Below are 14391 nucleotides of genomic sequence, written 5' to 3'. Positions count from 1 at the left end.
GCCGCAGACGCGCTCCTCCAGCGGCTGTGCCTTCCCCTCTGCTCTGCCTCCCCCCAGCGTCCTTTCCTCCTTCCTCCCGCTGAGCTGCTGTTGCTGCTTGTTTGCACTCGGCTTATCCGGAGCGGAAATTCCTTTCCGTTTTTGTGAATGACAAACTTATTAACAATTCATCAACACAACCTGTTCCAGCCGGCCCGTCGCCACGGCAACAGCCCCTTCCGCGACCGTTGATTGGCTGAGCCAGAGAATGTATCCATTGAGACGTTTCGTGTTTGTATCCATTGAGGAACTGCCTGGCGCTGGGCGGGGGGAGGGAGAGCGTGCAGGGCTGATTAAAAGGGACATTGATCACATCAAGGGGACTCGGGAGAAAGAGGAGGAGGAAGAGAAGGCGGAGTAGGAGGAAGGAGAACAAGAGACGAGCCTGGGGGGCGGGAAGCATGATGTGAGAAGTAGGAGGCCAGGCGACGATAAGTTGCACACGGGAGAGAAGGCAGGCAGAGCATTAACACAAGGGTTCCTTGCTGCCGGGTATCTCTCTCTTATCTCTCTCTCTCCTTAATGCATTTCCTCTGGCTGTGCGGAAAGGCGCCCAAGCACATTTAATTGGATTGCATCCTCTCCAGGAGGAGGGAAAAAGAAAACCCACCAACCCATCGCCTAGTTTGGAGCGGCGATTTGGGAGGTTCATTCAGGGATTCATTCGGTGACGGAGAGAAGGGAGAGAGAGAGAGAGAGAGAGAGAGATCCTCACAGCCTGAGAGGACTCTGCTTGCAGCGCTCCGATGCAAAGAGGCTCCCTCGTGTCCCTCTCCTCGCTGCTGCTGTCGGGGGTCAATCGAGGGGAAGGGAAGCGCGGGCGGAGTTAGGCGGACGGATCCCCCCCTAGTTCTTTCTAGCTGCAGCGCCGGCGGGTGGGTTCGTGCGCGGCGCCCTCCTGCCCTACTCGGCGGCCCTCGCTGCAGGGGCGCTTTCGGAAGCCCCCACCCTACGAGCCTCCCGCAGCTTTCCCTCATGCTAGATACGCTCCGACCCCCCGCTCTTCCCTTCGTCTCGGACATGGCGATCAGCAAGACAGTGGCGTGGCTCAACGAGCAGCTGGAGCTGGGCAACGAGCGCCTGCTGCTGATGGACTGCCGCCCGCAGGAGCTCTTCGAGTCGTCGCACATCGAGTCGGCCATCAACGTCGCCCTGCCGGGCATCATGCTGCGGCGGCTGCAGAAGGGCAACCTGCCCCTGCGCGCCCTCTTCGCCAGCGGCGAGGAGGAGCGCGAGAAGTTCGCCCGCCGCTGCGGCACCGACACCGTCGTCCTCTACGACGAGAGCAGCAGCGACTGGAACGAGAACACGGCCGGAGACTCCGTCCTGGGGCTGCTCCTCAAGCGCCTGAAAGACGACGGCTGCAAGGCCTTCTTCCTGGAAGGTGAGGGGTTAACGCGGCCGGTCTGGCTCCGGGCCAGGCGGGGGCGGGCGGGCGGGGAGTAGTAGTAGTAGTGGGTTCCTTTCTCGGGATCTTTCATTCTTCTCTCCCCCCCCCCCCCCGGCACCCGTGTCTTCCTCCCCCCCCCCGCCGTCGCCTAGGGAGCGTCTAGACTCCAGCCCTCCCTGTCTGGGCATAAGATGTCCTCGCCCCCTATTGTACGCAACTGAGCGTTGCCAGATGGCCCCGGATTTGTAAGAAGCCGCTGCTTCTATCCTAGAGCAGGGAAGCGCGCTCCTCGGAAAGCCATGGGGCAGGGAGGGACCCTTGCCTGAGACGCTTAGTATGTGGGGGGTATGCCCCCTTACTGCCAGCCTTCTACAGTTGTGCCCTGCCTGAGGGGAAATCCCGGCTCCCAAAGATGCGCACAACAGGTGTCTTTTGCAATGGTAAACCCCTCCTGTATTCTACCAAAGACAACCACAGGGCTGAGTCGACACCAATATGAGGGCACACTTTACCTTTTACTTCTCATCCCTTGGCAGCAGAATCCTAAACAAGTTTACTCTGTATTCAGAGGGGTTTACTCCCTAGTAAGTGTGTTTTCGATTGCAGCTAAAGTCTCAGAGGCAAAACCCAGCAATGGGCTCAAGTTAACAGATGAAAATGTCAAAGGCAGGGACACCGTAAGGGCTACAGTTCTTATTTTCTGGGATATAGGAACAGTCCAGGGTGCCCTTAAAGGATGGCTGGTAACCATATTATCTGACCTCCTTTTGGGGGAGCGGGGGACTGCAGAGCCTCTTGTAAAATATGGTTAAATCTTAGGAAAGTATGTGTGAAGCACCTACCCAAAGCCAGCCTCTCCCTCAAATGGGTAGACTGGAAGCAGAAGTTTCTATGGTACCCTTTAATATAGAGTTCTTTCATATTTGTTGTATGAACAGATTTGAAATATAAAACATTTGGCTAGAGAGGACCCAAGGCATTCTGGGGCCCAAAGCAGAATATTCAAATAGCACCTCCATGATGGTAAAAATATAAAGTAATACCAAACTAAACAGGTACTTTTCTGCTATTAATGGTACCTCAAAAATTGATGCTTGAAGCAGACTGTTATACCCAGCCTAATAGTACCACTAATAATCCTGGAATGGGATCAGCTGTATTGGCAGGGTCACCTGCTTTCCAGCTGGACAGAATTCCTTGTCCTGAGAGGGAATCTATATCTGAAGGGTTGCCTTTTGTTTCCAGTCATCTCAGTTCGTCAGATTCTCATGGCTGTCCCTTCATTTCATAATCCCACTGTCCTACTGAACTCCGCAGGATAGAGATCATAGCTGCAAAGCAGCTGCAGTTGCTTTCAGATATATAATTTTAATCTGGCAGTCCTAGAGTCTACTTTTTTTGCAATTTAATTAGACTCTTGTTAGTTTTCATTCTAGAGACTGGTAATTTTCCTGTTCTGCATCTTGCAGATATGGGAGCTGGACAGAAAATGGTGATGATGTGATCTCCAATCCAAGCTATTCTTTTTCATGCTTTTGTTTACAGGTGGTTTCAGCAAGTTCCAGGCAGAGTTTGCCCTACATTGTGAAACTAACCTAGACAGTTCATGTAGCAGCAGCTCCCCACCTTTGCCAGTCCTGGGCTTAGGTGGTCTCCGAATTAGCTCTGACTCTTCTTCAGACATCGAATCCGACATTGACCGAGATCCTAACAGTGCCACTGACTCTGATGGCAGTCCCCTCTCCAACAACCAGCCTTCCTTCCCAGTGGAGATTTTACCTTACCTCTATCTGGGCTGTGCCAAGGATTCAACGAACCTGGATGTTTTAGAAGAGTTTGGCATCAAATATATCTTGAATGTCACCCCCAACCTGCCGAATCTCTTTGAAAATGCTGGCGAGTTTAAATACAAGCAGATCCCCATCTCTGACCACTGGAGCCAAAACTTGTCTCAGTTTTTTCCTGAGGCCATCTCTTTTATAGGTGAGCTTTGATTAATCATCACTGCAAAATGAGTGCCTGATCTGTCTTAACATTGGCAATGTGAACTTATTAGCAACATGTTGTGTGGCTTTTGACTGTTGGAGCCCACTGAGGTCTAAAGAGTGGAAAGATTCTGGTTTTTCTTAGGTTTCAATAAATAGTTTAAATTCATAAATTTGAAGTTCAAACCTTTATATTTTAAAAGGACAATTTCTTCATCAGATTGCCAAATTTGAATTGGGAAAATCTCTCTCTCTCAAAGTAGATTTATATTCTGGCTTTTCAAACTTTCTAAAGGGGGAAGAGACAGAGATCCCAATTGCTGTATTGAACTTGATTTTGATTCAGTTTTTACATTTGTGTCCCACACTTCCTCCAAGGAGTCCAGAAGTTATCTTGAATCAGTACATGGTTATATTTATCCTCACAACAACCCTGTGAGGTAGGTTAGGCTGAGAGAGACTGGCCCAGAAACATTTTCTTTTTCTTAACATTTATTTCTGAGAGTAGAATTGTTCAAAGACTACTGGTTCAGGCAGACGTTTACATATTAACCCAAATTTGCTCTGATTCCTCAGCCTAGTTAAACTGGTGTGTATTTCTTTTTTCATTTTCTTGCTCCATGAACTTCCATTAGACTAGATCAGTTTCAGTTGGAGCAGTTGGAGGTCCAGGTTATTCACCTATAACTTTTCTAGAGCCAGATTCCTTAAAATCACCTTTTCTGTGAGGCCAGCATCACATAGACATGGGAGACCTGCTTTAGAAAAGCCGTTTTAGTGTCTTTCCTTTCTCTTTGAAATGATTAAATCATGCCCTCCCCCCCCCCACACACACACTTCTCATCTGGGAGGGTCATTGTGTTATCTATCAATGAATACTGTGCTGTAATCCGATTGAGTGATACTGGGGATAGGGCAGAATGTAGGTAATCTGAGCCCAGTAAGAAGAAATGTGGGCTGCTAGCCACAAAGAAACTAATCTGCAGGCACTATAATGCATTTCCTATTACAAAGGAACCCATTTTCTAGCAATGTTGACATCCTGTTCTCTAATGGGCTGTCCCCTGTGACTTCCCCCTCTCTTTTCAAAGGACTGAATATCTCCATTGTTCAGCTGTACTGCACAGCAGTTGGAGAATAATTTAATAGACCTTTGCAATATGCTGGTCTCTATAAAATGGTGGCATTGTAGGGTTTCCCTGCTTATTTATATCCTAGGGCAAGTGTCCTGGAATCTTTTTGTGGCCAAGGTTTTACTTGATAGGAAAAACCATGGATCTTTTAAATCTACTATAACTGGCTTCTGAAACTGGTAAACTGCTGCCTATTTCTACCTATTACATGATAAACAGCCTCTAAGGCAATTTTTTTTTTTTTTTGGTCAAATTTGTCTTGGCTTTTGCATTTTGCATAGAAAGAAGCAAGGCTACTCTTCTGGGAGCTGTCCTTCTGGAGAATTCCAGTAGCCACTCAATAGTCCTCTTGGACTGTATTACGACCTCAGAGTCCACGTGTAAGGCTAAAAAATTTGAGAGCTCCCTAATGATTAAAACTACCCACTCTACATTAAAAGAAAACCTCTCCCATCAGGGAAAAGGCTCTTTGAGAACTGTTCATGCTAACTTTTCTGTGTGCAGGAAGTATAAATGATTATCTGTGATATTGAACTTCCTGGAACAAATGAGTATGTTTGGGGGAAATGGTTCTAGTCTAGACTTCTCCCCAACATGCAAGGGGATATTGGGAAGCATTCAGACATTCAATCCTGCATTTGTTAGTCTGAAATGGTATAGTCCAGCAAAGGCTGCACCACCTGATTCTGCTGACTGTAGCTCTGCTTTTCCCTTGTAGAGCTGGTCTGCTCAGTTTTATAAAGGGCTGGTCATGGGTCTAAGAGACCTGAATTCAAGGCCTGCCTCTGTTCTGGACTCCCTTGTGTAGCTTTGGCCACGTCAAAGTGAAAGTACAGGATCCAGACTTAAGTTAATAATGACTAATGCCCATCAAAATTATTGGGGCTTAAGTTAGTCATGACTAACTGGTTCATTCATTTCAGTGGTGTTTAATCATGACTAGGTTTGGATCCCATCCAGAGTGTTTGACCTTTTTTAAAGCACTATGACAATTCTTTTAGTACGAGGGGGGCCATGCAAATTCTAAGAGTAGTTCACCCAGTTCTTTGACATGTATTCTGGTCATTCAAAGTATGACTTGAAATGTGTTCTCAGGCTGGAAACACATGTAGCTTATGGTCTCTTGTCTTTGTCCTGTTCTCACCGTAGATGAAGCTCGTGGGAAAAATTGTGGGGTGCTAGTACACTGCTTGGCAGGGATCAGCCGCTCAGTCACCGTGACGGTCGCATACCTGATGCAAAAGCTCAACTTGTCCATGAATGATGCCTACGACATTGTCAAGATGAAGAAGTCCAACATCTCCCCCAACTTCAACTTCATGGGACAGCTGCTGGACTTTGAGCGGACTCTTGGGCTGAACAGCCCCTGCGACAACCGTGTGCCCAGCCAACAGTTGTATTTCACCACTCCTTCCAACCAAAACGTCTTCCAAGTGGACTCCCTGCAGTCTACGTGAGCACCAGCCAATTCCCAGCTCTTCCAAGCTTGGGTCATGTGATCATTCCTCAATGCTTCTCTTTGACAGCAGCAACGGAACACAGCTCTCTTTTTGTGGGCGCTGCGATTGGGCAATGGCTGCCTCTGTGCTTAACATAATCAAAAGGTTACAAAGTTTGAGATCAGTTTTTGCAAAGGGAGGGCACTTGTGGAGTTCTTCAGGAAAAAGAAAATATTGCTGGTAGGGAGCAGCATATTTTGCTCAATGCACAAACATCCACCTATGCAGTGACTTGGAACAGAGGACTTCCAAATGCAAATAGGAAGGGTGGGAAGGATGGACACTATGAGCACATGTCCTCTAGTGAAACTAGGAGAAACTTATTACTTGCATTTGTACTATGTATTGTCTTCAGTGAAGACTGGCTGGTTGTGTTGTTTTTTTATTATTTTGATTTAGAGAAGCCAAAGAGAGAGGTTTCAACGCAATGTATCTGGAATACTTGTTTGCCAAGAGCTTTGTAATGATCGGCTTGATCAATGTACACGTTTAATCTTGAATCAGTGAGCAACATTGCTATAATGGTAGTAGGTACAAGAGGTCAATCTAAGAAATGTCATCTTTCTCCACTCTTCAATAATGCTTTCTTCTGAGTGAAAAAGATACATTTGCAGCATGCTTAATTTAACTCTTGAAATGAGGCAAACATTTCTTCCTTGGTTTAAAAAATGAATGTCTGTGCTTTTGAGGTTTGTTCACATTTTGTGAATGGATAGTCTTTTTTTAATAACTTTTCTTTTCTGTTTTTGAGTATGCCATCAATGTAGGTTCTTTATGACTTTTTTTGGGCCTTACCTTTTGTAAATAGCTTAGCTTGCATTTTTCTTTTGGAAGAGAGTTGTCTTCCAACAGAAGAATTTTTTTTTTCCAATTAAAGAAAAATCAGATGTGCTAAACAGTGCATTACCTCTGTACAAACTCTTCAGGGAGCTTCACTTCAAATGCAATATCTTGCATTTATTTTTGTATAAAACTGGAAGTGTGTGTGAGCATGTATACCTGTGTATTTGCAAGGAGATCTTGCAACTGATTGTCAATAAGGGAGAGTCTAATTTGCTAGTGTAAAGTTGGGATTTTATTCTAAGAATGTATGATTATAAATTATTAATAAATAACTATTTTTGGCTATTGAGAATCTGACTGGTTTCTTCGCTATGGGAGGGTTGCATAATTTAAAGAAGAGGTTTGAGCATTTTATGCTTCTGAAGCGATAGAGGAAGCTCTGTTGCATTTTGATCTTAAATGCTTTTGCCTCCTAAAGGAGATCCATGCACAAGAACAAACCTGTATGCACTTGTCACTTGATGAATCAGGAACAGCAGGTGTAGATGGCAGCAAATCTGAGTGCAGATGCATTGTTTACTCTGCATTACTTTCAATCGGATGTGCTTCCAGCTAGGAATCTGGAAGAAAATGCAGATACACTATTGAAAGCAATGAAATGTGGATAGACAACCCATATTTCCACCTACATGCCACATGTACCTGAAGGTACTGGTTACACACTGCATAACCACTATATGCTAATGGAGAGCAGGGTGCACACTGGTTCCTTGAGACTGCAAAGCCCATTGACACTCTTAACAAACATGGAGAGCCACTGTAGCTTCTAAGAACGGCACAATCACTGTAGGATGCTTTCCCCCATCATTCTCAATGGGAGAAGCATCCTGCAGCACAAAAACAATCCTTAGGAGCCATGGAGGCTCTCTGCATATGCTAACAGTGTCATCTGGCTTTGCAGTCTCACAGAACCAGCACGCATGCCTTGGTATGTAAGCTAATATTTCTCTGCATAGATCTTCCCTGGATTGGGGTAGTTATTTGAAAGTACCAGCTTTCAAGAACGTGTTCAGAATGGGTGTACCAGTGCCAGACTGAGAGGAACAAGGTCTTTTGGTGACTAGGCCATATCTGTTCGAGAACTAAATTGATTAAACTACCATGGTTCTGTGAAGGGTCATGATGGGCTTGTATAACATCAATGCTTGGCACCTTCATAAAATACAAGTCTTATGTTTCTTGGAGGGAATCCATCCCACTTCTGAAGGTTTGAGTGTACAGTGTAGATAAATCTCACTGCATTGTTCTTGAAACTGAGAAAGGTAATCCATGGGCTAGTTCACACATGCATCACTTCCTTTCTTACCACTTGCATTTGATGACTCACGTCCACATGCATGAATGGGCTCCATTGCAAAATATTGTGGTTGATTTGGGGTGTGGTAACATGAAAATTCTATCTCTTTTTGGCAGATTACAAATTGCAAACAAATCAAGTGTTAGAGCTTGTGATGATAGCTTGTTCATACATACAAGTCATCACTTGATCCTGTGATCCTCATGATAAATAGGCATGTGTGAACTAGCTGCTAATTAAAGAGGTACTGAAACATGCTGCCCTTTCATATACCTCTCTCCCTAGCTCTTATCTATAAAGCCATCTTCCACTGAACATGCCATGGAACATATGCCAATATGTAATTTAATTTTGCTCCTGTATTTTGCTTGGAGCTTGTTGTCCCCTATATCTAAACAAAAATTATGTAGTGATAAAATATATATAAGATTCTTTCACACCACCATTTGTCTCCTCTTTCAAGCATGTCTAAAGGAAAGTGGCTCACATATTGCAAGGTCTGCCATAGATCCAAGCGATAGGCAGGCATGCTAATGTGATCTCAGTATACCTGTGCTGGTTGCAGAAGTGGGTTTCCTCCATGCTTAGGAAGGAGCCCCATCTCTGCAACCAGCACAGGTGTGCTTTTGTGGATTGCAGGGGCATGTGTGCATATTGCTTGGGTCTACAGTAGACTGTGCAGTATGCAAGTCACTGAATTAGTACAGAGGCAGAGTCTTCACCATGTGAGTCTGCAGCACTAGGTGCTCCTGATTTCTTTGCCATTTTAATCCTGTAAAGATTTATATAGGACTTTGTGTCCTGCAAGGAGACTTTCAGGATACAACTTCTTGTTCAAGAGACTTGCAGGACACCACCTTTCATTTGTACAGTGTGGGAATTGTGTTCTCCCAGGTCCACCCAGCATACTACCTTCTAAGGGAAGGGGCCAGAGCTCAGTGGTAGAGAGTTGTTGCACATGCAGAAGGTCCCAGGTCTAGTTCTTGGCATCTCCAGACAGGACTAGGAAATATCCCTTTCTAAAGCTCTGATGAGCTGCTGCAAATCAGTGTAGACCACGCTAAGCTGGATGGGCCATGGTCTGACTCAGAATGCAGCAGCTTCATATGTTTGTTATGTAAACACAATTTCAAAATGTTTGTATAATTAAGAAGGCCTCTCTCACACACATTGAGAAATTTACAAAATAATGCAACAGTAGAACAAATTGGGTTTCCCGCCCCAGTAACCACCATCTCACCGGGGAGTGGTGTGTTTTTGTATGTCTTTGATAATGTCTTTTGGAAATATAAGTTATAGAAGCCTATTTGGGGAGGAAACCCTGTAGCAGTTAATAGGATATGCTAGCAAATAATACATCTAGGACTAGTATTCTAGTTTCATACTGGTTAGCTCTTCAGAATTAAGATACATAGGCTTCATGGTTTCACAACTCTAGTTGAGGAAGATTTCTGGGAAGGATACTCTCACCACCACCAATATAAAATGGATGTTCATATTATACCTGTGCAATTTCAGCAATGCTGTTCTTCCAACTTCCTTTAGATTTTATTTGAATAGGACTGAAGCAGCCATTTCATTTGTAGAGAAACTTCTTAAGTGCTTGCATGTAAAACTATACCAGGAGTTCCCAACCTGTGTTCCTCCAGATGTTGCTGAACTACAACTCCCATCATCCCCAGCCACAATAAATTGTAGCTGGGGGTGATGGGAGTTGTAGTTCAGCAACGTTCGGAGGATCACAGGTTGGGAACCCGTGAACCCGTGAACTATACCATTCTGATTACCTAGGTTACATTTGGGACAGGTGACGAATACCACGGTGTAACAGAAGGAACAGAGCCAGGTAGATAAAAACAGATAGATGGTGCAGTGTAAGGAAGCAGTGAATGTGTGCCCAGCGTTCAAAGAGCACTGATCCTTCTCTAAATTTCTTCAGACAATTGTGGGGGGGGGGGGGGACGGGGACAAAGCAGAACCACAGTGATAGAAATGCTGAACATCACAACTTCCTGTTTGTTCCAGTCCAAGTTTATGTATTGCCGAATTCAGATATAACAGGAAACCTGAGGTCCCTTCACCTCCGGCTTCCTAACCTGAATGTCCAAATTCAGGGAAATGGTGTTTGGGGGGTGGGGTGGAAAGCGACCCTTTGCTTCAGGGTGGAGTTTGGGTGCTGCAAACTTCATTTCTGTGGTGCCAGTGTTACATCCAAATCCTGACACCACAGTTTGGGCCCCACAGAACCATAGTTAAGGGAGGAAGCTCCTCCATCACTCTAGCCCAATTGGCTGTGCGGGCTGTCCTTCTGTCAAGAAGGAAGTCCACACAGCCACTCCACTGCCACTCTGCTGTCTCACTCACTGCAGAGAGGAAGCTGTCTAGTATGTCTGAGTGCAGATGGGAGAGCGGGGGCGGGGCCTGGAACCATGAGTCCCTGTGGTTTTGTATTATGTCTGAATGGGGCCTATATCTGCCAAAGAAGAGCAGACTGCTTCTCTTGCGTGTGAAATCTGGAGAAATCCTGACCAACACATCACGATGCCTGCAGTTTTAGACGCCCCAAGGTTGTGAACAGGAAAGCAACCCAAACATTGGTGGGGATAGGGAGGAATGAGTTGACATGGAGTCAGGGTCTAGAATGAGTACACAGACACCGCAAGCAGAAATGGGCCGCGGCAGAATTTGCCATGCTCTAATCCAGCCTGAACGCCTTCTGTTCTTCGTCTTCCCTGAACCGGGTTGTTCAAAGCAGAAACGTGCAACCAGCTCTAGCAATTTCCTGTCCAGCTGCAGGTCAAGTGATTAAAAAAAAAAAAAAAAAGGTCTGTGGATAATTTTAGGCAGTTTCCTCTTTGTGGATTATTAATCTGCTTTCCTCATCCAGCCTGTGGAGCTGGGCTCCTACTGTTCTGCCGAAACCAACAGATGGCCTCCCCACCACTTCCTCTCGCTTCACTGTGGGTTTGCTGTCAGGCCACTTCTGAAATTAATAATGGTTTCTGGCACGGTGCCACAGGCCATTACCACAAAGGGGAAGTAACACATCTGAATAGCAGGAAGCCGGGCAGGGTCACAGTATGAACGGAACCAGCTGAGCATAACTTGAGCCTCTCTCATTCAGCAAGTGCATGGATTCTCCCCCCACTTCCCTCTCCGTTTCTTTCTCTAAAGGGGAGTTTGCGGCAAAACCTTTGCATGTCATCCTTGATTCATACCACACTGAAAGACTTTCTGCTACATTTACAGCAAACGCCTGTTGTCTCTAGGCAGCAGCACATGGAACATGTTCTGAGGCTGGCAACTAGCAAGAGAAGAAACATTTCCCAAGAGATCTGGGCTTTTTGCATTCTGCAGGAAAGGATGCTAAAAACTCCTCTTAGCTTCTTCCCTGTGTGCACACGGCACGGACTGAAATGCAGTTCATCCTGTGCAACAGACTGATTGTTAGAAGGGCTCCCCTCATTTCAATTCCAGTCCAAATGTGCAACCCACAGAATCTGACACTCTCTGCATTATTTATTATTATTTATTTGATTTCTATACCGCCCTTCCAAAAAATGGCTCAGGGCGGTTTACACAGAGAAACAATAAATAAATAAGAATAAAATAAAATAATAAATAAATAATAAATAAATACATAAGACATTAACCCTGTGATGTACATGAAATGCCCTGCTCTCTACCTCCAGCTGATTCTTTGATCCCAAAGAAGATGCTGGAGGTAGCAAGGACAGAAGCAGAGAGATGCTCTCTCATTATGAATGTGAGGTGTCCTAGGAACTCAGTCTATGGCCCGGGTAATATGTAACACCAAACTGGAGGTAAATGTAGCAGAGGTTGGAACTCCAGGATGACCGAATGTGTGAAACAGTGGTTTTGCAGCAAAAGCAACCTCTAGTTTGCCTCAACAAACTCCAGTTTAAACCTTTGGTTTACACAAAGGTTCACCGCCAAGAGCCGAGGTTTGGTTGCCAAGGTGTTATGTCCAACTCTGGATGTCACCATAACGACGGTTTCATGCCAATTGCAAAATCACAATCATAGAGGCGGCGGCGGCGGCACAGACCTGCTCAGGGACTCGGCTGCTCTATGCAAACAGCACCTCTCACTGGCCGTTACTTGGAGAACCAGCCCCACTCCGCCTCTCTTGTCACCTATGTTGCTATGGACAGGGAACAGAGATGGCAACAGGGACACCGAAACGCCTCATTGCAGCCTTGCCATCCTCTCAATGGACATTCCCTATCCCAACGCCATCTCTTGCTCCCCCCCACCTGGCAAGCAGGAGAGAAAGAGGATGGGATGCAGGCAGGTTAGGACTGGCCCACAGGGCAACAGGGCATATTTCCGGTGCACCCCACCTGCAGGGTGCCCCTGTGCCCCGCCGCACTCGGCAGCAGTGAACACTCCCATTCTGCTCAAAACCTGGCACCCTCCTCGCATACATTCCACCGCCCTCTCAGTACCCCCAGTTCGGCCCCGGATGCAGGATGGGCACCAAGTGCATTGCTCCCCATGAAGCAAGTAAGAGTGATGTATGTTCACAAGCACAAACACTCGTAAGTGGCAACATAAGCAGGACACCTCATTGTGCTGCTAGGAGGGGAACATTTGGCATGTGGGCGATGGGGGTTCTCATGGTCAGGTTTAAAAGGCAACCCCAAGCAGGGATTCTGGAGCAGTCAAGTTCTATTTTTTTCACAGATAGGGTGGGGAAGTGGGGGGAGGGGGTCCAGCCCTTGCGGGTTATCAGGCCCTAGGCGTACTCATGAGAAGAGCCGTCAGTGAAGAATCGGTGGGGGCCAGTGTTCTTTCTAACAGGGATTCACAGATGTTGTTCACTGCAACTCCCAGCATCCCCAGCTGCAATGGCCTTTGGCTGGGGATTATGGGAGTTGTAGTCAACAACATCTGAGAATCCCTGTTAGAGGGGACACTGGTGGGAGTGCTCTGAAATGCTCTTGTTGCATCCTACAACACTGCTTGTATGTGAGCACTAATTCTAAATTTACTAAGTGGCATTCGAGGGCTTGCCTCCCATTATCCCATGGACTGCTCTCTCATGAGAAGGCTAGGCTACCAGGTGCTGGAGATTGAGCAAGGATGCTCTCTAGAGGAAAGCCACAGGAACGGGTACTCCAGAGACTGTTTTCCTTGTCTTGGTGACTGCCACCAAATAGCTGTCAGAGTGTACCCCCTGCCAGCCTGTCTGCCCATGTGGAAATGTGCACCCTTGCCCCTGAAGGGCAGACTCCACTGTCCAGGGACAGTGTGTGTGTGGCGGGGGAGAGATCCCCTATCCCACAAATCCCCGTGCCAGTAGGTTTGCACATGGTGCAATGCTGGACCGGATCCAGGAATTTTTAATGGGTTTAAAGCTCTATTCCAGAACCTGGTGTCCCTCCATCAGTGCAACTGCTTTGTGGGGTGCTTATGCTCATGACCAGGTGTAAAGGGCAGTCCCAAGCAGTGATTCTTGAGCAGCATTTTCACACTGAAAGTTTGGGGAAGGGGGACCCAGCTCCAGAGGCGTAACTAGGGAAAACGGCGCCCGGGGCAAGCACTGAAATGGCGCCCCCCGCCCCCAACATACTACATTATACTTAGGTTTTTCCTCACAAGTGCTTGCCGCCGCCGCTGCCAAGCCAGGCCACTGACTGGCCACCAGGCGCCAGCAAAACAATGGGGGGGGGGGGCGGGCGCGGGCGGCGTGGAAGGGACCGCTCATGGGGGAGGGGGTGCCGACGCGCTCCCTTGACTGCTGCAGCGCTGCTGCACTGAGCAGGAAACATTTGTATTAACAAAATTTTTAAAAAAAAATAAAACAAATTTTTTTTTGTCATGGCGGCGCCCCCCACGTGACCAGAAAATATGGCGCCCGGGGCACGTGCCCCCCCTGCCCCCCTATAGTTACGCCTCTGCCCAGCTCCTTTCCTTGGGGATGTTTGTGCTCCCTAGGCTTACTCCTGAGAAGAGCCATCGGGGAGCACTAATTTCAAATGTACAAAGTGGTACTCGAGTGTTTGCCACCCATTACCCCACTGACTTGGGAATAGAGATTGAGCAAGGATGCTCTGTGGAGGAATGCCATGAGGACGGGTACCCCAGAGACTGCTTTCCTTGTCTTCGTGGCTGCCTCTAAGTATGTATGTATGCATGTATGTATCAATGAATGAATGAATCAGTCAATCAATGATATTTT

The 14391-nt window shown here is 46.7% G+C and overlaps 1 protein-coding gene across 1 annotated transcript; it reads left to right on the top strand.

Moving 5' to 3' along the window:
- The first annotated feature begins 293 nt into the window (after nucleotides 1–293).
- Nucleotides 294–7181, top strand: DUSP6 (dual specificity phosphatase 6). Its single transcript, XM_053258370.1, has 3 exons — nucleotides 294–1423; nucleotides 2975–3412; nucleotides 5697–7181. The coding sequence occupies exons 1-3, from the start codon at nucleotides 1015–1017 to the stop codon at nucleotides 6002–6004; spliced, it is 1155 nt and encodes a 384-aa protein (XP_053114345.1). The 5' UTR covers nucleotides 294–1014; the 3' UTR covers nucleotides 6005–7181.
- Nucleotides 7182–14391: the final 7210 nt, after the last annotated feature.

The sequence above is a fragment of the Hemicordylus capensis genome, chromosome 5 (assembly GCF_027244095.1).
Source record: "Hemicordylus capensis ecotype Gifberg chromosome 5, rHemCap1.1.pri, whole genome shotgun sequence".
NCBI lineage: Eukaryota > Metazoa > Chordata > Lepidosauria > Squamata > Cordylidae > Hemicordylus > Hemicordylus capensis.
This window is presented reverse-complemented; position numbering and strand designations above follow the sequence as displayed.